Genomic DNA, 27,444 nt, shown 5'->3' with positions numbered 1-27,444 from the left:
ATCTCTAATGACTGAACCATGAGCAATGTTAAACTATCAGCTAAGTTGGAACAAAAATAAAACATATATATACGTAGGGCCTGAGCTTCTGAGATGATCTATGTGCAGAAGGAGACACAGCTATTGTGAAAAGTATCTCTTATCTAAGATCACACTAAAGCTTACAAAGTCTTCTGTGTCCCATGAAAAAGCGTTTTTCCACATCTTTGTTTCATCAAGAACTTGAATTCATCTATTCCTCCCATGTTCTCCCTCCCAATCCCACTATGAGTCAACCTCCCTATATCAGAGAAAACACTGGGGATTTGTTTTTTGGGAATTGGCTGAATTCTAGATAGGGAAGAGGGGTGGGAGGGAGAAGGAGGGGGCAGGGGAGTAACAAGGATGGTGGAATGTGATGGACATCGTTATACGAAGTACATGTATGAAGACTTGAATTGGGTGTCAACATATTTATATACAAACAGAAATACAAAAAATGTGGTATTTATGTGTATTAAGAATTGTAATAAAAAAAAAACTAGGAAGTGTTTAAAGTATGAGTTTACTCACCAGTCTAAAAAGAACAAGAATAAACTATTACATGTTAATGCAAATAACAACCAATATTAAAACAAAATTAGTCAGAATAGTGGAATTGTTGGAAGTTTCTGTGAATCTTTCCCCCACCCCCTGCCCCAGTGCTAGGATGTACCCAGGGCCTTGTCCTTGCTAGGCCAGAGCTCCGATGCTGAGCTACAGCCCTTCCCCTCTGCAGGCCTCTTGATTAAACGTGCTGGTTCCTGATCTTTGGTGGTTTGTAGTTGGGCTATTAAGCTTCTCCCGGGCGTCACTGTTTCTGTCCTGGAACACGCAGGTACACAGACGGGATGCAGCGCATGCTGGACCACTACCACATGCTCATTGGAACCCTGAATGAGGCGGAGACTCTCCTCCTTGATGATCACTCACAGGAACTGGTCCGCGTGTTCAGATCTGGCTACAAGAGGCTGAACTGGAACTCGCTAGGTAACAGGGCCCTGCTGTTGACTGCCCTTTTGACTTTGGGACGCCAAAAATAATTCTTTTAGATTGTTTGAGTTGAATTGCAATTTTTTCACGTTCATAGTTGTAGTTAAATAGCTTTAAAAAGTTTTTAAGTTGTTGATGGACCTTTATTTTATTCATTTATTCAATGCTGAGAATTGAGCCCCAGTGCCTTACACTTGCTAGGCAAGTGCTCTATCACTGAGCCTCAGCCCCAGCCCGAGTTAAATAGCTTTTGAGGGTTAATAAAAAAAAAAAAATTCTTTGTGGAACTTGGAATGAATCCCCAGGCTTTCTCTGGGAACAAAATTTAAAAAGTGTGCTACTTTGACACTCCACTGACCTCTCACCTCTGAACATAAAGTGACCTTTACTTTTTAAAATTAAAAATGGAACTGGGAGAGAATACTTGGCTTTCTTGCATTGTAAGAATTAAATATAGGGAGGTCCCACGGATCCTTTACCTGGTGCCCCCCAAGAGGTAGCTTCTTGCAGAATCAAAATATCACACCCAAGACGTGGACTTGGACACGTTGGAGATCCTGGACATTTCCACGCCCAGTGGCTGGAGTGGAACCTGCGTCCTTCTGTCCCCGCCCTCTCCTTACACCCTGCTGACCAGCGATCCCTGCTGACCAGTTATCCCTTCCACACAGCTGTCATTTGGTTTTTTTCAAGAGTGTGATAAAAATGCAGCAATACAGTAGTGCTCTTGTCAGTAACTTGGTGATAGTGAGGTGGCCCGTGCTCTTGTGGACTCACGTATGCTTGTTTATGGGATGTTTTGAGCCTTTTCTGGGTGGTTTTCCAGGGTGAATGCTCGGCGTTGATGGCTGAGTCCTGCGCAGCTGGGTGGTTGGCTTGGTTTTCCTAACGCCGCTCTTTGTTCTCCCAGGGGGCTCTATGCTTGAAGCACCAGCGCAGGAGGGGCCCCTTCCCTCATGCTCCCACCCTGGCCACTGGGCCCCTGGGTCACAGGGTCTCCTGTGGTTGGAGTTTGCATTTCTGCAATGGCTGTGGGGTTGAGCAGCTGGCCACATGCCTGTCTGCTGTCTTCTTGTGTCTCTTGGTCTCTGCTTGTCCTCCTGTTCATTACACTGTTCTGAGTGCAAGCCGGGCGCCCAGCTCGCCGCAGCACGTGCTGTTGAGCCCCGAGAGCCGAGTGCACATTCCCGCTGCTGCTCCTGCTCCCAGCTGCACGTGTGCTTCACATGTATTTCCCCCCACTCTGGCCTGTCTTTTCATCCTCTCAGTGGGGTGTTTTGTTGAGCCAAAGTTTAAAATTTTGATGAAGTCCAAGATGTTGTTTTTGGTAAAATGTCGACTCGCCTTAGATCTTAAAATTTTTCTCTCATTTTTTCCCCCTAAAGTTGTTACAGTTTCATGCGTAACCAGTTTCATGGGTAACCGAGCAGTCTGCAACCATTTTTGAGGTTTTTTTTTTTTTTTTTTTTTTTGTTGTTGTTATGAAGCATGGGACTGATCCTAAGTACTTGCCTCAGATTTTACTGCTCACTGTCCTGCTGAACTTCGTGAGCTCAGGCTGGGGTGTTGCGGGCAGGCAGCAGGCAGTGGAGGGCCCAGGAAGGGGGCAGTGAGAAGATACCAGGCCCCATGGGGCTTTCTCTCCACGGCTCTCAAACATGAGTATGCTAAGAGCAAAAGAAACGTGGTGGTGATATACATATAAATGTTAAATGTATTCATATATAAATAGAAGTGAAATTAATTTATGTCTAAATATAAAATAAACAGAGTAAAGCCATTTCTGATGATCTCAGTTGATTTTGGGCACAGGCCTTCTCCCGGTCCCTCAGGGGTCTGAGTGGCTCTCTGCCCCTCCCAGGCCCGAGCAGCTGGCACAAGCACTTTCTTGTGACGGGTGTCATGTTAATGTCTTTGGTGGGAGGGATGTGAACGGCAGGGCTGGAAGCCACACATCTTTCTTTTTTTCTCCAAAGGTATTGCTGACTATATAAGTCGGTGCAAACAGGCCATTGGGAAGTTCGAGTCTCTTGTCCACCAGATTCACAAGAATTCTGACGACATTTCCTCCAGGCTCACGTTCATAGAGTCCGTAAACCTCTTTAAATATCCAGCGCCTAAAAGTGAGGAGGAGCTCCCAGGTGGGACTGGCTTCTTGGTTTTTCCAGCCGTAGGAGGGATGGGCAGTCCTGTTGGCCAGGGTTTTGTATGTAACATGAATGTCTGTTCTGCCACTGGGATAAAAAAGCATGCCTAGAGGTCCCACACACTTACCTGGAAGGATCCCAGTCATGTCCCACTGTATAGACAAATAGTTCTGCAGAATCTCAGGTCTGGAAATCAGTAGTGCTCTTGTCAGTAACTTGGTGACAGTGAGGTGGCCCGTGCTCTTTGTGGACTCACGTTTGCTTGTTTATGGGTTGTTTTGAGTGGTCCTGGACTAGTTAACAAGGAATTCAAGAAAAGGAAGGTCACCTGAGGACACCCAAAGCCACCTGCTGTCCCGGGCACACCTGTGCACACATGACTCGCATTCGGGGGTCGTCGCTGATCTTTGGCTCGGGGTGTATCTTGACTTGGGTGTTGACTCAATTTCTACTTTGGGGTCAAGGTTGGAGGCTGTGTGAGCTGGACACACAGCTTGGGATTTGGAAGTCCTTCCCTGTGTCACGGACGGCTGTGACGGGGTCTTCCTCTGCAGGAGTGAAGGAATTCTTTGAGTACATTGAGCGAGAGAGGGCCAGAGACATCGATCACATGGTCCGGTGGTACCTGGCCATCGGGCCACTGCTGACCAAGGTCGAGGGCCTGGTCATCCACACAAACACCGGCAGGGCCCCTAAGCTGTCCGCCTACTACAAGTACTGGGAGAACAGGATCTACGAGGTGCTGGTGAGGCTCATCCTGAAGTAAGTCCTGTCTCCGTGTGTGTGTGTGTGTTGCAGACAGCACTCCCGGGTTAAATGTCTGTTTGTCTGACTGTTGAAGGGCCTGGCAGGGGCAGGATGGGCTTTAGTTGGACCGGGAGGCTGCCTTCTGGCCAAAAGGGCCCCGAGGAAGGAGGGCGACCTTCGTTTGGGCTCATGTTCTTGTTAGGTCCCTTGACATTCACAATGTGCGGGATTATCCATCTGTCTGCCCTGACTCTCCGAGGTCCGAGTGTGGCACAGCTGGCAGCAGAGGGTCTCCAAGAGAAACCGATCGGAAAGACCCCTGGCCCACTCCCCTTCCTGCTGGCCTAGTAACTGGCCTCTGGAACTGTCGTCAGGGGTGTGGGTTGCCTCCTGCACCTGCTGCTGCCCCTGGAAGCCGCTCTCCCTTCTCTTCCTCATGCCCTGCAGGTTGGCTACGGCCAGCCAGTGCTGAGTGCCTGGACATCATCGCAGTAGCGGCCCTCACACTGCCCTGGTGTGCATGCTGGCCACCTAGGGCTACTCTAGAAACTGGCCTATGACCTTCAGCAGTGCCTGTCACAGCCACATGGCAGGATGTTGTTCCCTTCACACAGTGTTCTTTGGGAAGAACCCTAGTTTGCTGTTTGACCTTTGCTTCCTGAAAAGGTGTTTTTCTTTTTTTCTCTTTCATTTTTGTTTTGTTTTTAAATGGCATGGTCATGATGAATTGTTGACTGCATCACTTTCCTTTTCCTCCTTGGCTGGTGGGAAGCTTAGGACCACATTTGTAGCCTAATGTAGCTAGTGTACAGGTATTTATGATTTGCATTCTTAGTCTCATTGTTTTTTTTAAAATTTTTTTGTAGTTGGACACAATACCTTTACTTTATGTTATTTATTTTTCCATGGTGCTGAGGATCGAACCCAGTGCCTTACGCGTGCTAGGCAAGTGCTCTACTACTATGCTATAACCCCAGCCCCTTAGTCTCATTCTTGACTCTGGTTATATTTACTTTTAAAGTTCACAGACAGTAGCGCTTACCTGTACTTTTCTCTGTGCCATGCTCTTTATAGTTCTCATCCCCATTTTATAGAAGAGGACACAAAGTATTGGAAGGTTAAGGGACTCATCTGGGGCCATGCAGTGAGGGAGAGAGAGGGCAGGGATTTGAACCTGGACAGTATAGTGCCACACCACAAGAGTCTCTGAATTAACATCTTCTTCCTTTTTTGGTCTACTCCACTGATTTTAGGGTCTCCTCCTGTAGTTAAGTGTCTCTGTGAGCTGCTAAATCCACTTTGAGATAACACATTAATAAATACAATAAAGACCTTTGACCTTGTGTTCTGGACCCCATTTGACAAACAAGTTGATTCTTTAAGTAAATCTGTTTTTTATATATTTCATTTATGTTTTATTGTTGCTTTTTAGACTCCTAAAATAGCCCTGTATATAGAGCTGCCTTCTGCAGTGTTTGCATTTCTACTATGCTATTTTCCATCCATACATCCATCCATTCATCCATCCATCTATCCATCCTTTCATTCATCTCTGCATCCACCTATTTATCCATCCATCTATCCATCAATTTATCATGTCTATCCATTCTTCCATCCTTTTGTTTATCCATACATACATATATAAATACATTTATCTATCCTTGTATCCATCCTTTCATTTATCTATTTATCCATCCATCTATCATCTATCCATCCACCCATCCATTCATACATGCATGCATACATACATACATATATTTATCTGTCCATCTATCCACCCATCCACTCATCTATCCGTCCATCTACCCATCTATCCATCCATCCACCCATACACCCATCATCCATCCATCCATCCATCTATCCATCCATCAATCCATGCACTCATCCACCCATCTATCCATGCACCCATCCATTCATCCATCTATCTATCCATCCACCCATCCACCCATTTATCCATCCACCCATCTATCCATCCCTCCACCCATCCATATATCCATCTATCTATCCATCCATCCATCCACATATCCACCCATCTATCTATCCATTCACCCATCTATCCATCCATTCATCTATCCATTCATCCACTCATCTATCCACCTATCCATCCATCTATTCACCCATTCACCATCTATCCATCCATCCTCCCATCTATCCACCCATCCATCCATCCATTCACCCATTCACCATCCATCCATCCATCCACCCATCTATCCATCATTGGTCTACCATTCACTCATTCATTTGTTGAAGGCTTCTTAGAGCCTGATGTGTGCCAGGCTCTGGACTGTGTCTTGGTCACAGATGAGGCCCTGTCCTCGGGGAGCTTCTCCATCCCCTCAGGGGAGCAAGGCAAGACCCAGGGAACGTGTGTGAGGTGCTTTCTGAGGAAGACACACAGCCGAATAACTTATGTCTGAGGGCTGCTGTACTGTGGTGGTCCAGAATGGCCATGGGAAGCCACATGTCAGCCCAGGCCTGAGGTCAGGGAGCAGGCTGGAAGGAGAGGAGCTGTCTGTGTAGACACCCAGAGACCAGCTGAAGGGTCAAGAGGGAGGGCAAAGCTGAGAGTCAGGTGGGGCTGGATCAGTCACAATCTAGAAACCCTAACCAGGGGCTTTGGGGTTCTGAAAGCAGCGGGGGTTCTGGAGTGTTTTAATCTGGGGAGAGACAGAGAGAGAAGGTGTTTTTAAAAATCTCTGCAGCTGCCATGAGGTTACTGGGTTGTGTGGGGGGAAGAGGGGAAGCAGATTTGAAGGCTGAAGAAGTGTCCCATCCTAGCATGTCCCTGGTTGTGTGACCCCAGAAAGGACAACACAGGATGGCAGATGGGGCGAGGGAGGGAGTGTTCCTTTTACCTGTACCTGAGCCGGGCAGTGTTTAGAGGTCATCACTGTCGTTTCCCATCAAGAGGTAGCCGACTTTCCAACATTAGAAATGCACAATTCACATAAATTCAGGATAAAAGGGACGCACAGGGTCACAGGCCCCAGTCTGTGTGTTCCTGCTGGGCGGTGGTGCTTCTGTTGGCTCAGTTGTCGGGCGTTTCACCCAATGGTCCCTGAGTTTTCTCCCCTCGTCCTCTTAGGAATCTACAGTCTTTTAATTCTCTAGTCCTGGGGAACGTCCCTCTGTTCCAAGCGGAGACCATTCTGACAGCTCCTGAGATCATCCTTCACCCCAATATAAACGAGATCGACAAGCTGTGTGTCAACTGTGTCCGAAACTGCGTGGAGATCACCAAGGTAAGGGCCGGAGGCCGTGTTGCCCTGCAGGAGGCTCCGCTGTGGAAGGCAGGTCCCCTGGGAGGCGGAGGACGCAGGCTCTGCCTCTCCCCCGTGTCTTCCCAGCTCCTCCTTTGCAGGCCCTGGATGAACTCTATCCCATCTGCCCTGTAAGACGCACACCATTTCCCCTCATCCCTGGTGGAGACGCCTCCCAGTGGCTTTTGATTTCACTTAGAACACACTCCTCATGCCTCCGTGAGGTGGCCCTCGCTATTGGCACCTGCCGCCCTTCTGATCTCAGGTCCTGTCTGGGTTGTCCTCCACCTCGTCCAACAGTGGCGCCGCTGAGCTGTCTCCCTCCCTCCTGCCTGACCCCACGCGGCTCCTTCGCGCCTCTGCCTTGCTGCCCTTTGCTCTTCTTCCTCCCACTTGACACCCCCTTGCCTCCCTCGTTCTCAGCTGATTAATCTATAGACCACCGGCCTGGAGAAGGCCCAGCGAACACGGACCAAGGGTCTCCTTCACCTTGGATCCCCTACACTGAGAAGAGCATCTGGGTCGCAGTTGGCTCTTGGTGAAGGCCTGTTGAATGAGCGACTGTTGTGAACAGCCCAGGGGCTGTGTTTCCAACAGCCAGAGGAGGGGCTGTCTCTGTGGGCTGGGGGCCGGGGCTGACTCTTCACCTGGTTTGCTCAGCTGGACAGGGGTGTTTCAGGCGTTTTTTCTTTTTTTCTTCTTCTAATGTTTCCTTTATTTTTAAATTTAGTTTTATTTATTCTAATTTGTTATATATGACTGCAGAATGCATTTCAATTCACAGTACACATATAGAGCACAATTTTTCACGTCTCTGGTTGTACACAAGTAGAGTCACACCATTCATGTCTTCATGCATGTACTTGGGGTAATGATGTCCATCTCATTCCACCATCTTTTCTACCTGCTCCCTTCCCCTCCCTCCCCTTTGCCCTGTCTGAAGTTCCTCCATTCCTCTCATGCTTCCCCCACCATCCCCATTATGGATCTGCATCCTCATATCAGAGAAAACATTCAGCATTTGTTTTTTTGGGGACTGACTTACCTCATTTAGCATTATATTCTCTAGCTCCATCCATTTACTTGCAAATGCCGTGATTTTATTCTCTTTTAATGCTGAGTAATATTCCATTGTGTATATATACCACATTTTCTTTATCCATTCATCCACTGAAGGGCATCTAGGTTGGCTTCACAGTTTAGCTATTGTGAATTGAGCTGCTGTAAACATTGATGTGGCTGTGTCCCTGTAGTGTGCTGTTTTTAAGTCCTTTGGGTATAGACCAAGGTGTGGGATAGCTGGGTCAAATGGTGGTTCCATTCCCAGTTTTTCAAGGAATCTCCATACTGCTTTCCAGATTAGCTGCGCCAATTTGCAGTCCCACCAGCAATGTATGAATGTGCCTTTTCCCCACATCCTTACCAACACTTAATGTTGTTTGTATTCTTAATAGCTGCCATTCTGACTACAGTGAGATGAGATGAGATCTTAGAGTAGTTTTGATTTGCATTTCTCTAATTGCTAGAGATGTCAAACATTTTTTTAATGTATTTATTGATTAATTGTATATCATCTTCTGAGAAGTGTCTGTCTGTTCAGTTCCTTGACCTGTTTATTGATTGGGTTACTTTATTTTTTTTTTGGTGTTAATATTTTTGAGTTCTTTATATATCCTGGAGATTAATGCTCTATCTGATGTGCGTGTGGTAAAAATTTGCTCCCATCAGGTGGTTTTTTTGTTTGTTTATTTTTTAGGTAACTATTATTTAAATTCTTTTTGGATATGCATTACAGTTAGGTGTATTTTGAACTATTATTATACATATGTACTTCCCATTCTTGTGGTCATACATGATGTGGAGTTACACTGGTTGTGTATTCATATGTGAACATAGGAATGTTATGTCCAGTTCATTCTACTGTCTTTCCTATTCCCATCCCCCTCCCTTTCCTTCATTCCCCTTTGCCTAATCCAGTGAATTTCTATTCCCCCACACTTATTGTAGATTAGCATCTGCTCATCAGAGAGAACATTCAGCTTTTGGTTTTTGGGGATTGACTTATTTCACTTAGCATGGTAGTCTCCACTTCCATCCATTTACTGGAAAATGCCATAACGTACTTGGGGTAATGATGTCCATCTCATTCCACTGTCTTTCCTACACCCTCCCTTACCTTCCCTCATTTTTCTGTATGGCTGAGTAATATTCTATTGTGTACATATACCACAATTTCTTTATTCATTTATCTATTGAAATGGCACCTAGGTTGGTTCCATAGCTTGGCTATTGTGAATTGAGCTGCTATAAACATTGATGTGGCTGCATCACTGTAGTATGTTGATTTTAAGTCCTTTGGGCATATGCAGAGGAGTGGGATAACTGGGTCAAATGTTGATTCCATTCCAGGTTTTCTGAAAAATCTTTATACTACTTTCCAGAGTGGCTGCACTACTTTGCAGTCCCACCAGCAATGTATGAGTGTACCTTTTCCTCCCACATCCTCACCAATATTTGTTGTTACTTTTATTCTTGATAACTGCCATTCTGACTGGAGTGACATGGAATCTCAATGCAGTTTTAATTTGCATTTCTCTAATTGCTGGAGATGTTGAACTTTTTTTTATATATTAACAGACTGATCATATTTCTCCCATGAAGTGTGTTTTAGGCATTTTTAAGAATGAAGATAACTCTACATACAATAAACGGATCATTTCATTTTACTGTGCTTGGAAATGAATGAATAAATTGCACATATTTTATAATCTGACCCCATGCGGGTCAGATTAGAAAGACTCTGTTGAGTAAATTCTTCTAGTTTTTTGGTGTTACATCACTGAGCCTTTAGGGGAAGAGATCCATTTCCAAGGTGTAAGTAAATCCCAGTGATGTTCTCTGAAACATTACAGCTCTTAATCACTGTGTTTCCTGCCAGCTCACCTTTTCTCCTCACTAGCCCCATGTGTTACCTGGAATTCAACCTGAAGGGCTGTTGGGAGGGTCCGGGGATCACACTCAGAAAGTATGGCCTGACTTTGGCATGCAGGAGCACATCAGCTGCTGCCACTGGAGCTGGTGTTGCTGCTAGTCATGATGGCAGTAGAAGTGGTGGCTGCCGGGATCCTATTTTGCTGATGATATGACTGTGTTAGGTGAAAAGCACTCCTTGCTTGTTGTCATGAATCACACTTGATTAAAAGAAAAGGGAAATCTTACCTACTTACAGTCCCAGTGTGTGGGGGGGGCAGGGGGCTCTCTGAATTTGAGGCCAGCCTGGGCAACACATAGAAAGACCTTCCTTGTCTTGAAATAACGACAGCAGGGAGATGTTGCATCTGCAGATCTGTTCTGGGATGCTGGGCGGTCCATTTGTGTGACTGATTTGTGTTTCTTCATCTGTAAATATGGAAGCAAAGGTTGTCTTGTTTATCTATACTCCACTTAGTTTTTATCGCCTACAAGCCACAGTTAGCTTTTATTGCCTACGAGCCACTCCAGCCCTTAGAGGTAAAAAATGTTAACTATGTAAGTAGCTCGAGGTTCCTGGGCTGGGTTCTGCTGAGTGCACCTTGGGGCCTTGGTTGTGCTCACTCATAGACTCTTGGCTTTGTCTGCCAGTTGGGGGCCACTCACAGCTGTGATGACTGGTGGGCTATGGACTGGGCATCTTGGTTCTCCTGTATCTGGCTTGGCTCAACTTGGCCTGCTGCTGGTCCCAAGGTTTGCAGAGCAGAAAAGCATGGGCTGCAGGGCTTGAGTCCCTGCCTGGGTCTTGTATAAGGCCCCCTTCTGCCCCTTGCTGCTGGTCAAGTGGAGTTGCAAGGGCTGACTCATGCTGGGGAAGCAGCCTTTTTTGATGGTGGGAATTTTTGCAATCTGGAAAACTTATTAATAATAAAGTGATTTTCCATTAGCAGCAAGACTTCTTGCTGAATACCAACATATCCATGGGAGAAGGAGCAGATACTAAAATCCTGTCTTTCCCCTGGTTCTGATCTTGCCAGCATTTTGTGCGATGGATGAATGGCAGCTGCATACAATGCCCACCCCAGAAGGGGGAGGAAGAAGAAATTGTTATAATAAGCTTCCACAATGACATCTGCGTGAACCCTCAGATAATTGAGCAAGCTGTCATGATCCCCCAAAATGTCCACAGGCTGCTGGTCAATCTCATGAAGTACCTGCAGAGGTGGAAGCGCTATCGACCCCTCTGGAAACTGGACAAAGCTATTGTGATGGAGAAATTTGCTGCCAGGAGACCTCCTTGTGTGGCCTACGATGAAAAGCTGCAGTTCTATTCTAAGATCGCTGGTGATGTGATGCGCCACCCGCTGGTCAAGGATGAGCACTGCATCAGACTGCAGCTGGGGCCACTGGCCAGTACTGTACAGGAAAATGCCAAGTCCTGGGTGCTGTCACTGGGGAGGCTCCTCAATGAGTCGGCTAAGGAGGAGCTGGAAAGTCTCCAAGAAGAGATTGAGGTGCCCTCCCCGCTGCTGCCTTCCTCTGAAACCCCACTTGGTGGAGGTGGGTCTTGTCCTGGCACTGCTCTGCTCTTCCAGTTGTTCACTGTCCTTGGAACTTTCTTTCTCTCGTAGTCCCTGTCCAAAAATCTTAAGAAGAGTCCCAGCACCCTTGAAGAGCTCAAGTTTGTTCTTGCAACAATTGCAGAAATTAAAAGTAAATCTTTGGTCATGGAACTAAGATACAAGGACGTCCAGGAGCGCTACCGGACCCTGGCCATGTATAAAATCTTTGTGAGTCAACCGCTATTTTCTTACATATTTTGCATTTTGGGGTTGGCTCCTGGGACCCTTTTCGGAAATCCTTCTCAGGTATACTGCCATTGGTTTGCGTCAAGTAGGCGACTTTAAGTAATACATCGCCAATGCAAGGCAACCTGTAGATATTTAGAACAACTTAAACTTAGAGGTTATTTATTTTCTTTTTGGTACCAGGGATTGAATCCAGAGATGCTTAACCACTAAGTCACGTCCCTATTCTTGTTATATTTTATTTAAGACAGGGTCTCACTGAGTTGCTTAGGGCCCCACTAAGTTGCTGAGGTTGGCTTTGAACTCATGATCCTGCCTCAGCCTCCTAAGCTGCTGTAATTACAGGTATGTGCCACTGTGCCGGGCTAGAGGTTGTATCTTGGCCTTGCACAGCTTATGTGGTAGTTTTGTATACCAGTCTGTAACTGCACACCATTTCTCCTGTATCCTTTCTTTCATTTTCTTTTCTTTCTTTCTTTTTTTTTCTTTCTGGGTGTTCACTTTCTTTAATAAAAGGACCTTGTAAAAATGATAGGTGAGGGAGATGAAACTGGTACATGATCATTCAATTAGTCTTTGTTAGGGTGGTCCAGTGTGGGTAGCTTTTGAAGCCCATGGATGAGTTCAGGGGGTTCTGGGCTCTTCCTGAAATTTTGCAGGACATTGGTGCTCTAAGCAGTCTTCTGGTGAGGGCTGCAGGCTTTCAGCCCATCTGCTGCAGAAGCATCAGGCTGGAGCTCTGACTCCCGGACCTGAGGCCGTGCATGTGCTTGCGCGTCTGTGTCCATGAAGATGCCTGATTACTGATTCTGTTTTGTTTTCCTTCTTGTTCTTTTGCTGGAAGTTTATATTTTTAAAGAATTGTACTGTTTCATCTAAATTTTCAAATTTATTTCATGAACATGTTCATACTGTCTCATTCCCTCTTCAGTGGCAGCAGGCTGTAGTGATGCTTCATGTCCGTTCTGGTATTGGCTGTTTTTATTTTCTTCCAACTTGTCTTGATCATCAGGTACACCAGATGCTTATCAGTTTGAGTTTTTTATTTTTTTTATCGACACGTAACACACCTGTGGAGAATTGTAGAAACCACAGGTGTACAACTTGATGAATCTTCACAGTGAGCATCCCTGTAGTCAGAACCGAGATTAAAGAATGCAATGTTGTCAACACCCCACGAGCCCCTCCCAGCCTTCCTTTTAGGCAGTACTCCCTGGCAAAGGAAGCTTCTACCAGATCTTTAACACTAGAGATTATATTTGCCTGTTTTTGAAGTTTATATAGATTGAATGATAAAGTATATACTCTTTGGTGTGTTTTTTCACTCACTTTTACATTTCTGAGATTCCCCGTCTTTGTTGTGTAATATTCTGCTGCACAACTGTGCCACTAGAGGGTGCTGGGATATTATGAGCATTGCCGATATGACCATGTTTGCATACACTTTTGCTGCATGTCTGCATGCATGAATTCTGTTGGCTGTGAGCCTGGACAGTTATAGGGAATGTATATGTTCAGTTTTACTGTTTTCTGCTAGCTTTCCAAAGGGGTGGTACTGATTTACATTCACACCACAGATATCAGTTGCTCCACACCCTTGCAAACAGTTGATAAGTCGTTTTTAAAACAATGTTTGGTTTCCTTTATCCTCTCTCTGGGTGGAGATCATTCCATCCTCCTCTGGCTTCCAGGGTTCCGCCTGAGAAGCCAATGGTCCACCTTGGTGCTGCATTTGAAGGTCGTCTACTCCAACTCATCTTCTTGTCTGCTTTAAAGATCTTTTTCTGTGTTTGGTTTCCAGAAATTGTAACATGATGTAACTAGGTTCTTTGTTTTTAAAATCCCAATTGGGGTTTGTAGAACCTTTAAACTTTGCAGGTTGATGCCTTTGTCTAGTTTTGGAAAATGCACACCTTTCTCTGGGGGCTTTTCTTCTGTGCTCTTTTCTCCAGGCCACAGGCATTAGGCTGGCTCACCAGGGCCCTCACCACTCCCTTTTCTTCCTGTGGCTCATTCTGAATATTTCGACCTCACCCTTGGGTTCAAGCACTTTCTACTTGGTTGAGACTGGTGACGGTTCATTAGCCCTTCCCTCGAGCTCTCCACTTCAGGCATCATCATGATCAGTTCTAGAATTTCCATTAAAAAAAAATTCCTCTTCTATGCCCAAATTCTCAACTTTGCCTTCTGTTTCCTTTTCTCTTTTAAGCAAAATCATTTTCAATTTTATGTCTGATCAGGGTCAGTTTATGTGGTCTGTGAGTCTCTTTGTTTCATTTAAGCCCCCTTGTGTGGAAAGAATTGGAGGCTCTAGACAAAGTTGTATTTCATCAGAGGAGATTTGTTTTTACTTCTGAAGGACAGGATAGCTACGTGCATTGCAACCCGAGATAACCTATTCTAATAAGAGACTAGGTTTCTTTGAAACTGGACTTTATTTTACGAAGGATTAACTCTCTGGGTTACCTCCATCTCTCTATTTATCTTTTTTGGTACTAGGGACTAAGCCAAGGGACACTCTACCACAGAGCTACATCCCCAGCCATTTATTTTGGTGTGCTGGGGATTGAATCCAGGACCTTGGGCATGGGAGGCAAACACTCTACCAACTGGGCTATATAGGGAGCTCCCAAGTCATTTTTCTTTTTCTTTTATTTTTATTTTGAGACAGGGTCTTGCTGAATTTCCCCAGCTGGCCTCAAACTTCCGATCCTCCTGCCTCAGCCTCCAGAGTAGCTGGGATTATGCACTGCGCCCAGCTATCTATATTTTGAAATGATTTTGTCCTGGTTTCATTTTACTTATAAAAGCATAACTTTTATATACCAAGCAGCTTTTTCAGTTGGTTCAAATGACTCAGGCTGCTGTTGGGAGACCCAGAAATCCTGGGAAGTGCTTGGGACACTTCAGTCCCAAATAGCGGGTAATTCACTGTCTGTTTGTTGATCAGCCTCCTGAAGCAGAGCAAGAACAGGTTAACGACATTGAGAGCATGTGGGTCGGTCTCTTCAACGACGCGCTGAACGTGGATCACGCTCTCGGAGGCATAAAGAGAACGTTCACGGAGGTACCCTCCACGTCTCACTCCACGTCAAGACACTGGGGGAAATGGGTTTGCACTGCACTGAGTTAATGTGACCTTGCCTTTCTCAGATCACTCGGGGTGAAATAATGAACTACAAATTACAGATAGAGAACTTTGCAAAGCGCTTTTACAGCGAAGGCCCTGGTTCTGTTGGTGAAGACCTTGACAGAGGTAAGTCACCCTCTTCCTTGGGTGTGCTGAGCTAGCTGGGTCTGTTTTGCTTAGGAAGTTTGTGGTGGGTGGTACTTGTGTCACCATTTAAATATCTAGTTGTCCTTCAGATGCTTTTCTCCTTGATGGCTTTTCATGTGTGAAAAGCTGGGCTAATTCAATGCATTGACTGTCAAGAGCCCACCATGTGAGGCTTTGAGAAGAGAGCTGGGGAGCAGGGCCTGCTCCCGGAGGGGTGCAGAGATTCTTGGTGTAGTACCTGCATGGTAAGCACCAGCCTCTGCCTTTGGGGATGTCACCTCACTTCCTTCCAGGGACCTTGCTGCTCTCCTCCCCTGGCATTCATTGTTTGGCCTGAGACCCTTGACCACGCTGTGCTTGATCCCGCCCTTCAAGTACATTGACCCAAAGGGCAACAAGATGGAGATAGTGTTCTTAGTCTAGGTGGAATTTGATGAATCCCATGAGACCGGCACAGGCCACAGACCACCAGGGATTCAAAGGAGACAGTTCTCCTGGGGTGCTTGGAAAGGCCTCTGGACAGGTAGTGTCTGGGCGGGGGTTAGTGATGTGCAGGGCTGAAGGCCATGGGGATGGGGGACAAGCGTAGGGTCATGACGTTCGCGGGGAGACGAGGAAGTTCTGAGGAGGGCAGCAAAGGACCGTGGTGGGGACAGCTCAGACTTGCCTGTGGCCGCCTCGTCCCTTGCCTGCTCCGGGTGCCAGGACCAGAGTCTTCTCAGCGAGGGGCTTGCAGATGGAAGGGCCTTGTGGCTTCAGGGAGGAGGGTGCTGTGATGACAGTCTCATCGTTCTGGGTTCGGCTTCCCCTGTGGCCCGTGTGGATACAGCGACAGTCGATGTGCCTTATCCGGGACTTCTCATTCTGTTTCGTCTGCACGTCGCCCACTCGCTGACCCACGTGTTCATTTCCTAGGTGTAGAACTCCTAGGCGTTTTTGAAAAGGAGCTCGCAAAGCACGAGAAGAACCGCCAGGAGCTGGCCAACGCCGAGAAGCTCTTCGACCTTCCCATCACGATGTACCCGGAGCTACTCAAGGTGCAGAAGGAGATGAACGGCCTTAGGATGATCTATGACCTCTACGAGGGCCTGAAGGTAGGGTCCACCAGGGGCTCGGCCTCGCTGGAGGGAGGGCAGAGTTCACGAGGCCCTGCGGACCTCGGTGCTGGAACGTGCCTGATGTCTCGGGTAGAGCTTGGGGTGAGCCAGGTGCATTTGGGCTGGGATGATGTCACTTTTGTCCTGGCCATCACTGGGCGAGAGGAACGGTCTTGCTGCTTTCCAGAAGGGTGTTTCCGTCACTAAGTCCCCAGTGAACCGCTCTCTGTGCAACCTGAATACGCCTGCCTCTTTCCTGGGCTCTCTGCACCCCGAGGCTGGCTCTCAGTCACCAGGACTGGGTATCTCTGGACCAGGCACAAACAGCTCATGAAGCCATTAATTCTGAATAAAGCTGTTGAAAGAAAAAACAGAGAGAACAGGAAGGCAGGAGTTAGGAGCCCAGCACAGATGGGTGTGGCAGAGGAGGCTGAGGAGCAGGGTGCAGGGGTTGTGGGGTCGGGATGATCTTTTTTTTTTTTGCTTCAGGTGGGAGAAATTATGGCATGAGTTTGTAGGAGATAGGAAAAGGCTGGTGGGAGGAGAGGGGCGGGAGGAGGATGGCTTGAGTGGTACTTGGCGTCTGCCCAAGAGGTAGCCTCAAACTGGAGACAGACAGATCCACCTGTGGTCATGCTGGGAAGGCAGAGGTCCTTCTGGAGGGAAGTTCAGTGGCTTCAGTTTCCCCAGTGACATGCGCAGCAAGGTGACCTGCTGAGATGGCAGAGCCCCATACATCCACATCACCCATGAACTCAGTTTCCTGTCGAACGCGTTTCATGACCCCCCAGGCCTCGATGGGGGGCTGCAGATGCACACAGCCCACGGTGGTGGATTTGATATGAGAAAGTGCTTCTTCCATTAAATCTCAGGAAAACAGCACAGAGAGTCTCCTCTTTGTGACAACCAGGGACAACACGTTCTAGTCTATGCCTTGGCCTCAGTCGGGTGGCTCTTGGACAGACACGTGGACTGGGCTCTGTTCTCTCTTTTGTCCTTTTTTTCTGGTGCTAGTGTGCCGGGCTGTGCTCTACCCCCAGGCCACCCCTGACCCATGTCTTCCCGCCTGTCCTCGAGACGGGGAGGCATGTCCCTGGATGGCCCATGTCTTCAGACACAGCCGTATTTGGGGGAGGGCTTAGAACAAGTGGAACCCTTCTGTGTTTGTTGCAGGTCCTTGGTGCATGAGGTTGGTCTGGGCTGTGGATGTCCCTGCTTTAGACAGGGTCTCCGAGCTGGGGCCACCCTCTCCCCAGCAGGTTACCTTTGCTTTTCTGAAGGGTCTCCCTGAAGGCTGATTGCTGTGCATTTCCAGGTCGCCAAAGAAGAATGGTCCCAGACTCTGTGGGTGAACCTGAACGTGCAGGTCCTCCAGGAAGGCATTGACGGGTTCTTCAGGGGCCTCAGAAAGCTGCCACGGCACATCCGCACCCTGACGGTGGCCTTCCACTTGGAAGCAAAGATGAAGGCCTTCAAAGAGTCGGTTCCTTTACTTCTGGACCTGAAACACGAGGCACTAAGGGACAGGTTTGTTCTGTCTTCTGTTTGCCCAAGTGGATGCATGGAAGGGGCTTTTAGTGCAAAATGGGTCCCTGCTTAAATCTGATGGCGGAGAAAGGTTTCAGCGGTGACACAGGCTGTAAATGCGCAAGCGGTAGGTCTGTGACACGGCTTCGATAAAATCATCAACATCCAGTGTAAAGTGGCTTGTGATGGCTTTATTCAAACGTTTAAAAGAAAAAAAAAACAAGAAGACTTGGTCAGCTCCATTCCGCCTAAACTCAACAGGACTCACGTATGTAATTTCCAGTGTTCTAGGCAGCTACCTTAAATGAATGAATGAAAGGAAATAAAGGAAATTAATTTTAATTATACATTTTAATTAAGATATCCAAAACATCATTTCAACATTTAACCCGCATAAAACATTTATTCCTGAGATATTTCATCTTAAAAGAAAAAAATACATTGAAGCAACTCGGGAGGCTGAGGCAGGAAGACGGTGAGGTCAAGGCCAGCCTCAGCAACTTAGTGAGACCCTGTCTCAAAAAAAAAAAAGAAAAAAAAAAGTGTCTCAGTGGTCAAGCACCCTGCGTTCAATCCCCAGTTCAAACAACATCAACAACACCAAATCATTGAAACCTGGCATCCATTCCATACTCGCAGCATTTGTGCTTGAACTTGCACAATCCCAGGGCTCAGTAGCCACCACATCGGACAGCGCAGGTCTGTTGGGCTTGATGGAGTAGCCAGTCCCGCGGGGGAGGAGGCTGACCTCGGTGTCTCCAACAGCCGGGGATCAGGAGCAGCCTTATGGATTGTGTTCTTCCCACCACAGCACCTAACATGTGGTCACGTGGTCGTGGGGTAACAGTGGGTGACTTCCTTTGTGTACTGGGAAAGTCACTCCTGTCTCCACATCCTCCCAGTGCCCCTGCTTACATCTGTACCTCTCCCTCAGATGCTTGCAAGCCCCCAACACCCGCTTCACCGCTTATCCCTTGCAGGTAGTCACCGAGGCCCAGTGACGCGGGCTCTCTGCCCACCTTTGCACACGGGGACATTCTCCCACGTGAGACTGGCGCCAGCGTTTTCTAGCTCACGGCCGCAGCCCTTGGCTCCCCACCCTGTGTCACTGAGCATCACTGACCTGCTCTGGGTTTTTTGGTTTTTTTTTCCCCCATCATTTTCTTTCTTATTTACTTAAATGAACATATCCTAAAAAGAAACTTAGGTCACCACTGTGAGTGGACAGCTAACAGCACCTACCAGAAACAGAAAGGAGTTTTTTTAATTAAAATGATTTTTAAAAATTTAGCTCAGCCGGGTGCAGCAGCGCACACCTCGAATCCCAGCGGCTCAGGAGGCTGAGGCAGGAGGATCAAGAGTTCAAAGCCAGCCTCAGCAAAGGCGAGGCGCTAATAGGGCTGGGGACGTGGCTCAGGGGTCCAGTCCCCCTGAGTTCAATCCCTGGTACAAAAAAAAAATTTAGCTCAGACCTGTTGCCCGTCCTGCTTAGGGCAACAAGGATGGTGGGTGACAGTGACGAGGCATTACAGACTCAGCCATGCCAGCTGAGACTTGCCCTTTGACATAATTAGAAGGACGGGGACTGACAGGGTCACCTTGTACCTGGGTGACTTGGTGTCATGTGATGTTGAGTCTTCGGACCCGCTAACCTGCCACCTGGTCACGGCGCCCCACGTCCTGTCAGTTCCTTGGCAAAGCTGGGGATATAGGGACGCAGACCGTGACCTTCTTTCTGGCCTGCTCTGTTTTATTTTATTTTTTTACAACAAAAGTCAGTGCGGTCCCCGGGCTTACAGATGGCGGGGTTTGGGAAAACGGGTGGGGATATAGTTCCAGTGAAGTCCTCATGTTGCGGAATTTCATCACGAGAAGTTTTCTTGGAGGGACATGTCCTGTGGCTTTAGTGGGGACGCGTGGATCCGTCACTGACGTCGGCAAGCATGAGGTCTCAGTGTCGATGCACTTGCAGGCACTGGAAGGAGCTCATGGAAAAAACAGGCGTCTTTTTCGAAATGACCGAAACATTCACCTTGGAAAACATGTTTGCTATGGAGCTGGACAAGCACACGGATATCCTCAATGAGATCGTCACAGCGGCCGTCAAGGAGGTGGCCATCGAGAAGGTAGGACTGCAGCCCGAGCAGCGAGGGCAGCGGGGAGGCTGCCTGTTCTCCAGCAGAGAGTGCGTTCCTTCCAGTGTCCGCTGCGTCTGAGTCACAAGGAATTATTTGTTCTAGAAATAGACTCTCTGCCTCGGTGAGCGCTCCCTTGTCCCCTCTGTTGTTCCTCTTCCCACTCATGATAGAAGCAATGGATGTTCGCAGTGGCACGTTCAGAAAGAAACCAAATCCCTCACGATCTTGCCGCCCATGCAGCTATCACTACCCTTTGGGTGAATGCTCTTCCTGCCTCTAAACTGCATGTACACATGTGTTCACACACACACTGCATGTGCACACATAAAGATATGCACACCTACCGTAACATATCCACATACATTTACACATATGATAAATACATATGCATACATGTACATACACACCAGAGTTTTTGGCAAATGGAATGCTCATGGGCACACTGTTGAGTAATTTGATTTTTGGCTGGGCAGTAGAGTCAGCCCAGGGGCAGGACCCCATAACCTTGCAGGCTCCTGAGGCGGACTGTGGAAGTCAAGCCTGGTTCTGGGAGAACTGGGCACAATCTTGGCAAGCTGCCTTGCCTGTCTGAGCCCGAGTCCCTCTGATGATCACCCCTGCCAGGAGGTTGCTTTGAGGACCCAGCAAGGTCATACCTGCAACATGCTTACCTGGTACATAGCACATTCTTGATACGTGGTGACCGATGCTTCCATGGTACCATTTGACTTTTCACACGGTTGCTCCAGGACCCCAGTTGAGGTGCTGATCAAAGGAAGCTGAGGAGGTGGTTGTTGGGTTGGGGTTCCGTTTTTCCAACTTATGAATCTTTTTAAAAAATTTTCTGACCAGGCTGTGAAGGATATTCTGGACACATGGGAAAATATGAAATTCAACGTGCTCAAGTATTACAAAGGCACTCAGGAGCGAGGCTACATTTTGGGGTCTGTGGACGAAATCATTCAGAGTCTTGATGACAACACTGTCAACCTGCAGAGCATCTTGGGAAGCAGATTCGTGGGCCCGTTTCTGCAAACTGTTCACAAATGGGAAAAAACACTTTCTCTAATAGGGGAAGTCATTGAGGTGAGCACAAAGACAAAAGATGGAGCAAAGCCAGTTCATAGCAGGAAAAGACCTTTATATGAGAATATTTTGTGCTTAGAAATGAATGATCCTTTTTTATACCTTTTTTTGGTCTTGATTTCTTTGGGGGAGGAGTGCACTTCTAGGCATTCCCAACTTCTCCAAGGAGGAGTTTATCTGAGTTTTAATTTGTGATGAATGTATTTTTAATTTCTGAGATTCCTAATTTTTCTCAATGTAGTCCTGTCCTTCTTTAATACTGTCTTGCTATTCTTTAATACTGACATTGGCAAGCATTAATTAAAATTTTTTTGTAGTTGTAGATAGACAGAATACCATTATTTTGTTTATTTTTAATGTGTGCTGAGGATCGAACCTATTGCCTCACACATGCTAGGCAAGTGCTCTGCCACTGAGCCACAGTGCCAGCTGGCAAACATATTAATTTTTATGTCCTTTTTTTTTTGAGGTGCTGGGGATGGAACCCAGGGCCTTGCACAAACTGGGTAGGCACTCTGCTGCTGAGTTTCAGCCCAGTCCCTCAGTCCTTTTTATGGCAGAGTAGTACTCCATTGTATGAAGAGACCACATTTTGTCTGTCCATTCAGGCTGATGGACATTTATGTCACTTCCCTCTTTGGTATAATGACCAGCTTCCAAGAGCCACCTGTGCAGTTACTTCTTAGAATCTCTGTTTTTGGCTCTCTGGGTCTGCACCTAGAGGCAGAGCAGCCTTTTGCATGGGTAGGGACTCTTGTTTGTTGTGGGTCTTGGGTTCCAGACTCTGCTTGTGGCTGGAAGTTTCCTCCCCTTCCTGCATGGGCATGGAGTATTTTCTTTGGCTTTTGAATGTGGGCTGTTTATTTTAAAATAGTTTGTTAAGTCTTTTCCAGAATTCCTATTCAATAGTGCCCCCTTATGCTTCAGGGAATACGTCCCAGCATGTTCCCAGGATGCCCTAAACCAGACGGTACCGACCCTGTGTGATCTGTTTTTTCCGATACACACACAGCTCTGATAAAGGTTAACTTACACGTCACAGGCAGCAAGAGATCAACAGCAGCAACTACTCACAAAATAGCGCAGCCCTGGCAAGCTGCCCTAATGAAGTCCTCCAGAATGTGGTCTCTTTTTCAGAACAACTCGCTGTCCTTTTGAATCGCAGTTAACAGAAACCATGGAAGGGATGCTGCGGATAAGAGGGGACACAGCCCTGCGTGTGCTCAGTGCTCCCTGGCCTGCGGAGTCCCGGACTGAGAGATCCGGACGGTCCTGGGGTGGGTGGGATCTCACCATCCCTTCCTCATGGTGCCTGGTCCCCCCTGTTGACATCACCGTCGTACATTTTCAGATCTGGATGTTGGTCCAGAGAAAATGGATGTATCTCGAGAGCATCTTCATTGGTGGAGACATCAGATCTCAGCTTCCCGATGAGGCGAAAAAGTTTGACAACATTGACCGAATGTTTAAAAGGGCAAGTTACGGGCGCCTGGTGTAGTCTGGATGGAGGGACGGACACAGGAGATGCCTTTGCTTCTAATTTGGGTGCACTTTCTCCATTGGTGGCCTCTGAATTTTTTCAGTCATGACCTTAATCTGTTTAGTAAAAAATCCTGTTTGATTCTTGGCTGCTGGCATATGACGCCGAATTTTTATTTTTATTTTTTTTAATCATAAAAGCAATGTTTGCTTACTTAAAAAATGTTTGGAAATGCAGAAAATGCATTGCCCATGGTCCCTTCACCCTCAGGGGGCAGCTCTAACCTTCAGTACAGGTTGAGCACCCCTAACCTGAAAACCCCAAATGCTTCACAACTTGAAACTTTTTGAGCACCCAGATGATGCCAAGATGGAAAATTCCACACTATGAAGCTTTGCAAGGAATTGTCTTAAAATATGTAATTACCTTCAAGCCCTGGGCATAGTCTGGATGGAGGGACAGAGCACCTCAGATACCTCACACATGTTTCACACCCTGAAACACGTGTGAGTTTCTTGCTTGGACCTGGGTCCCATCCCGAGGGGGGTCTCAGCACGTACCTACAGATGCTCCAATTCTGAGCAAAACCTGAGACCCGGAGCACCTCTGATAGGAGGCTCTCAGCCTGCCCAGCGCTTGGAAATCCTCCCTGTGTGTACAGGTTCAAACAGCAGTTCCAATGGTATCACATGCAATTTTATATCTTAAAATTCTCCTTTAATATTATATAAAACATTTCATATTATGAAAGTACCGAAGAAATATTTTAACAGCTCTGCATGATAGTTAGGTGTGCGCGGCCTGACGTTGCTTTCATTGATTGGTCTTGACTGCACCTCTTGTTAGAACAGAATCTCTCTTTTGTAAAGAGCAGGTCTAATGCTGTTTGCCCATTTGGCGCTAGGTTGTTAGGAAGCAAATCGACCCCAAAGTGTCACTCTGCCTAGGTCCTTTCCAGGCTGCCCTGGGCTCCCCTGCTGGTAAAGAGGGCTGGTGATCTAGATGAGGACTACCCGCTCTCAAATCCCGCTTAGCTTCACCCCTGTGTTCCCAGCTGCAGGGACAGGTGGCTGGTTGGTGTTTTCTCTCCTTCATCCCCTAGAGTTCATGACGTTTTTCTTACCTATTGGCCCAAGCTCTGTCTTAAAACTTGAAGGAAAAAACCAAAACAGATAATATCCAAATTCATTATAGGAGGATTTACAAGTAAAGCAAAAAAGAACAAAAGAAAAAAATACCAACAATCCTTTTACCCAAGTTAAACTACTTTTTGTTTTATTTCGTACAGTGCTGGGGCTCAAACCCAAGGCCTCGAGCATGCCAGGCAAGTGCTCGGCCACGGAGCCACATCCCCAGTCCCAAGATAATTGTTTTAACACCTGAACACCTTTGCACGAGGCTTATCCTGTGTACGCCTGCAAATCAGTGTAGATAAGTAAATAAGCAGCCTGTGACAACAGGATCATTCTTACCAATATAACTGAGTTTTTTTCATTTTGCATCTTTGACATATTTCAATCAGTGAATATCTAAGTTGTCCCAGCTAATTATTTACCCGTTTCTGTGTGGTCAGACTTTTGACAGGGCATGTCCACCATGCCCCCCACCCTCCTTTTGCTGTGCAAGGTGCCCTAGCGAATGCTCTTGTGTGTACAGTGCACCCTGCTGGAGGTGCCAGGCACCTGCCGTGCGGCTGGCCTCCTGGAGGGAGGGAGGGAGGGAGGGTGACCTGGACATGTGGAGGTGCTGACTGCTGGCCTCCCACGGGGTTGTGCCTGTGTGGGAACCTGGGGAAGTGCCCCTGTCCGCGGGGTGTGGGGTGACGGCTCTCTCCTGCCCCGTCCAGATCATGGGCGAGACCCTGAAGGACCCAGTGATCAAGAGGTGCTGCGAGGCCCCGAACCGCCTGAGCGACCTGCAGCACATCAGCGAGGGGCTGGAGAAGTGTCAGAAGAGCCTGAACGACTACCTGGATTCCAAGAGGAACGCCTTCCCCAGGTTCTTCTTCATCTCTGATGACGAGCTGCTCAGCATCCTGGGCAACAGCGACCCGCTCTGCGTCCAGGAGCACATGATCAAGGTGGGCGCGCCCGGATCCATGGGGGTGTCCACCTGGGCATTCTCTGCAGCGAGGTCCCCCAGAGGGTTGGGACTGTGAACGCTGCTGGGGTTTTGACTTGAAGTATGAACCTGGCAACATTCGCTTAAGTCTGAAGCTTCACCAAAACTCAGCTGTTTCTTGCTCTTTCCCCGCAGTTCAACCCCCTCCCCCCCTTTATTTATTTATTTTTTTTGAGAAACTAAGACAAAACAACAGCCACCCAAATCACAAAGGCTAATGTAATAACACTGGAGAGTAGTGGTTTAACACACGCACTCTGGGACCAGTTTTCCTGAGCTCAAATCCTGGCTCTTCCCTAAGAGCTGTGTGAACTTTGGCAAGTAGTGCGACCTCTCTGAGCACTGGTTTTCTCCTCTGTAATAGTTACTTGTTTTCGCGGGGTTGTTCTGAAGGTGAAGCAAGTTACTACTTAGAACAGCGCCTGCCTAACACAGTTGTCTGAATAGCCTTTCCCACAGCCCTCGTAACCCTATAGTCATACACTGTGTCCCTTGTGAAATGAACGAAGAGCAATGTCATGCTCTCTGGTTCCTAGAGGTGCTGAGTTTGTTGTGATTCCTTCCACCTTACAACTTGTTACCCTTTTACAAACACGAATATCCAAGAACCACCATGGTGGAAGGTCAGAGAAAACCGTCCCTGCCCCTGGGGCTAGCTCCTCTGTATCTGGTGTCAGCAGGGTGGGATCCTCAGCTCCACGTTGGCCTGGGTGACTCTGTCGCAGGCAGGTGTCCTGTTCCTGTGTGTAGCAGGCTGTCCAGGAGCATCCCCAGGCCCTCTTTGCAGCTGAGACAACCCAGAAGTCTCTAGACAAAACCAGTGTCCCCTGGGGCAAGGTTTGAGAACCCATAGATTCCTTTATTCCAAATTAACAGAGCACTCCTAAACTTCCTTCCCCACTTTCCCTCCAGCTAATCGCCTTTGTCAGGTGAGGTTTGGGGTGGGGGTGGGGCACGCTCTGTTTCCACTTCCCTCAACAGGCCTCTGACTGCTCTAGTGAGGCAGAAGGGAGCCGGAAGCCCTGCCCTTCCCCTAGCCGCTCCTGCACCTCCCCGATTTTGTTCTGTAAAGCCCGCGGCCTCTCTGTCCTCTCCTCCTGGTTTGCAGAGTGACTTGCGTACTCTCCTGGGCCCTACAGGACTCATTTTCCTCTGAAGAGTAGCAGTGACGATAGTCAGCAGATGCCTAGGGTTCGAGTCACCTTGGAGAAGCTGGCACAGGGTTTATTCCAGGCTGAGGGAGGAGGAGCCAGCCGCCCAGGATGACACCACTGCACAGAGGGTCCTGGTTCTCCTCAGGTCTCCAGCTCCTGTGGTTCCTCTCTGGCCACCTCCTGCACATTGAGCTCCCTGTCCCACAGTGTCTGGACCTCCCTGTTCCCCAGGTGCCCTGGAGCCCTGTGTGCTAGGGGGAGAGTCTCCTCTCCTTCTCCCTCTTCTGAAGACCCCCCAGGATCTTCACCCGGCGTGGGGGACCTGAAGGTTCCCGCTCCCAGGGCTGCTCCCCTCTTGTGGGCACCAGGTGTCCGGGAGCTGCCCTCGATCCCAGAGCAGAAGGCAGCAGCGTCGTGGTCGCCCTCTTGCTGTGTTGCAGATGTACGACAACATAGCCCAGCTGCGGTTCCACGATGGGGACAGCGGGGAGAAGCTGGTGTCCGCCATGATCTCGGCGGAGGGCGAGGTGATGGAGTTCCGCAAGATCATCCGGGCCGAGGGCCGCGTGGAGGACTGGATGACGGCCGTGCTGAATGAAATGAGACGGACCAACAGACTGATTACCAAGGAGGCAATTTTCAGATACTGCGAGGACAGGAGCAGGTGAGCTCCTTGAGATGGACCTGGTATGGGCAGCGGGGCCTGCACAAAGCCGTCTGGACCGTCACCACAGCAGTGCTGCCCAGGGCATCCTCCGGGACCGGATGGTGGGAGGTGGTTCAGGGGCCAGCTTGCATAACCCCCAGGGCCCCACAGATGGCCCTCGAGCGCATCTCTGTGAATAGCCACTGACCCGAGGCAGGTCCGTGAGAGCTAGCCAACGACAGTCAGGGGCACCTTGACTTGTGTCCCTGGAGCCATTTTTGGAGAAGCAAGGCCAGCACCCTTCTCCCCAGTTCAGGGTAACTCTGCCGGAGGAAGGAGGATAGGACGCTACAACCCAGGAAGCTGCCACAGGCTTGGGCAGAGTTTTTGTTAAATTCCTTGTTGGAATTTTTGAAAATCTCCTCCAATACACCCGTAATATAAGTGATTTTGAAAACCTACGAGGAAACATTTTTAAAGTGCTCCGGGACTTACCTTGCTGTCGGGAGCCTACAGGATTTCTCTGGAGGGTAGTTTTTGGCCTGGCCTTTGCTTTGCCCTCTGGCCAGGAGTCCTAGTTCCATTTTCTCTCCTGGGGCTTTGCCAGTCTCTCCTGCTCGAGATCAGAGGAAGATGTGCCCTGCGGGGCTGCTTTCGGCCTGGGTGGGCGCAAGGCTCACAGGCGTCCTGTGTCCACAGAGTGGACTGGATGCTGCTGTACCAGGGCATGGTGGTGCTGGCCGCCAGCCAGGTGTGGTGGACCTGGGAGGTGGAGGACGTCTTCCACAAGGTGCAGGCTGGCGAGAAGCAGGCCATGAAGAACTACGGCAAGAAGATGCACCGGCAAATCGATGAGCTGGTGACGCGGATCACCATGTCCCTGAGCAAAAATGACCGCAAGAAATACAACACGGTGCTCATCATCGACGTGCATGCCCGGGACATTGTCGACTCCTTCATCCGAGGCAGGTGGGT

General features: G+C 48.2%; 1 protein-coding gene across 2 annotated transcripts in view; it reads left to right on the top strand.

Moving 5' to 3' along the window:
* The window catches only part of Dnah10 (dynein axonemal heavy chain 10), a 115,489-nt gene that overhangs the window by 28,521 nt on the left and 59,524 nt on the right, over positions 1–27,444 (top strand). For both annotated transcript variants that reach the window (XM_058579786.1, XM_046446020.2), the window contains exons 16-31: positions 857–1,008; positions 2,988–3,152; positions 3,713–3,920; positions 6,991–7,147; positions 11,173–11,649; positions 11,767–11,925; positions 14,894–15,010; positions 15,097–15,199; positions 16,136–16,314; positions 17,633–17,844; positions 19,817–19,970; positions 20,835–21,068; positions 22,420–22,542; positions 24,395–24,628; positions 26,264–26,487; positions 27,169–27,438. In XM_058579786.1, coding sequence (XP_058435769.1) covers positions 857–1,008; positions 2,988–3,152; positions 3,713–3,920; positions 6,991–7,147; positions 11,173–11,649; positions 11,767–11,925; positions 14,894–15,010; positions 15,097–15,199; positions 16,136–16,314; positions 17,633–17,844; positions 19,817–19,970; positions 20,835–21,068; positions 22,420–22,542; positions 24,395–24,628; positions 26,264–26,487; positions 27,169–27,438 — 3,168 coding nt within the window. The remainder of the gene's footprint in view (positions 1–856; positions 1,009–2,987; positions 3,153–3,712; positions 3,921–6,990; positions 7,148–11,172; positions 11,650–11,766; positions 11,926–14,893; positions 15,011–15,096; positions 15,200–16,135; positions 16,315–17,632; positions 17,845–19,816; positions 19,971–20,834; positions 21,069–22,419; positions 22,543–24,394; positions 24,629–26,263; positions 26,488–27,168; positions 27,439–27,444) is intronic.

This window comes from Marmota monax, unplaced genomic scaffold (assembly GCF_021218885.2).
Source record: "Marmota monax isolate L192 unplaced genomic scaffold, Marmota_monax_Labrador192_F-V1.1 WCK01_AAM20220418_F8-fsc00092, whole genome shotgun sequence".
Classification (NCBI taxonomy): domain Eukaryota; kingdom Metazoa; phylum Chordata; class Mammalia; order Rodentia; family Sciuridae; genus Marmota; species Marmota monax.
Note: the sequence above shows the minus strand (reverse complement) of the source record. Positions and strands in the feature narration are given on the sequence as shown.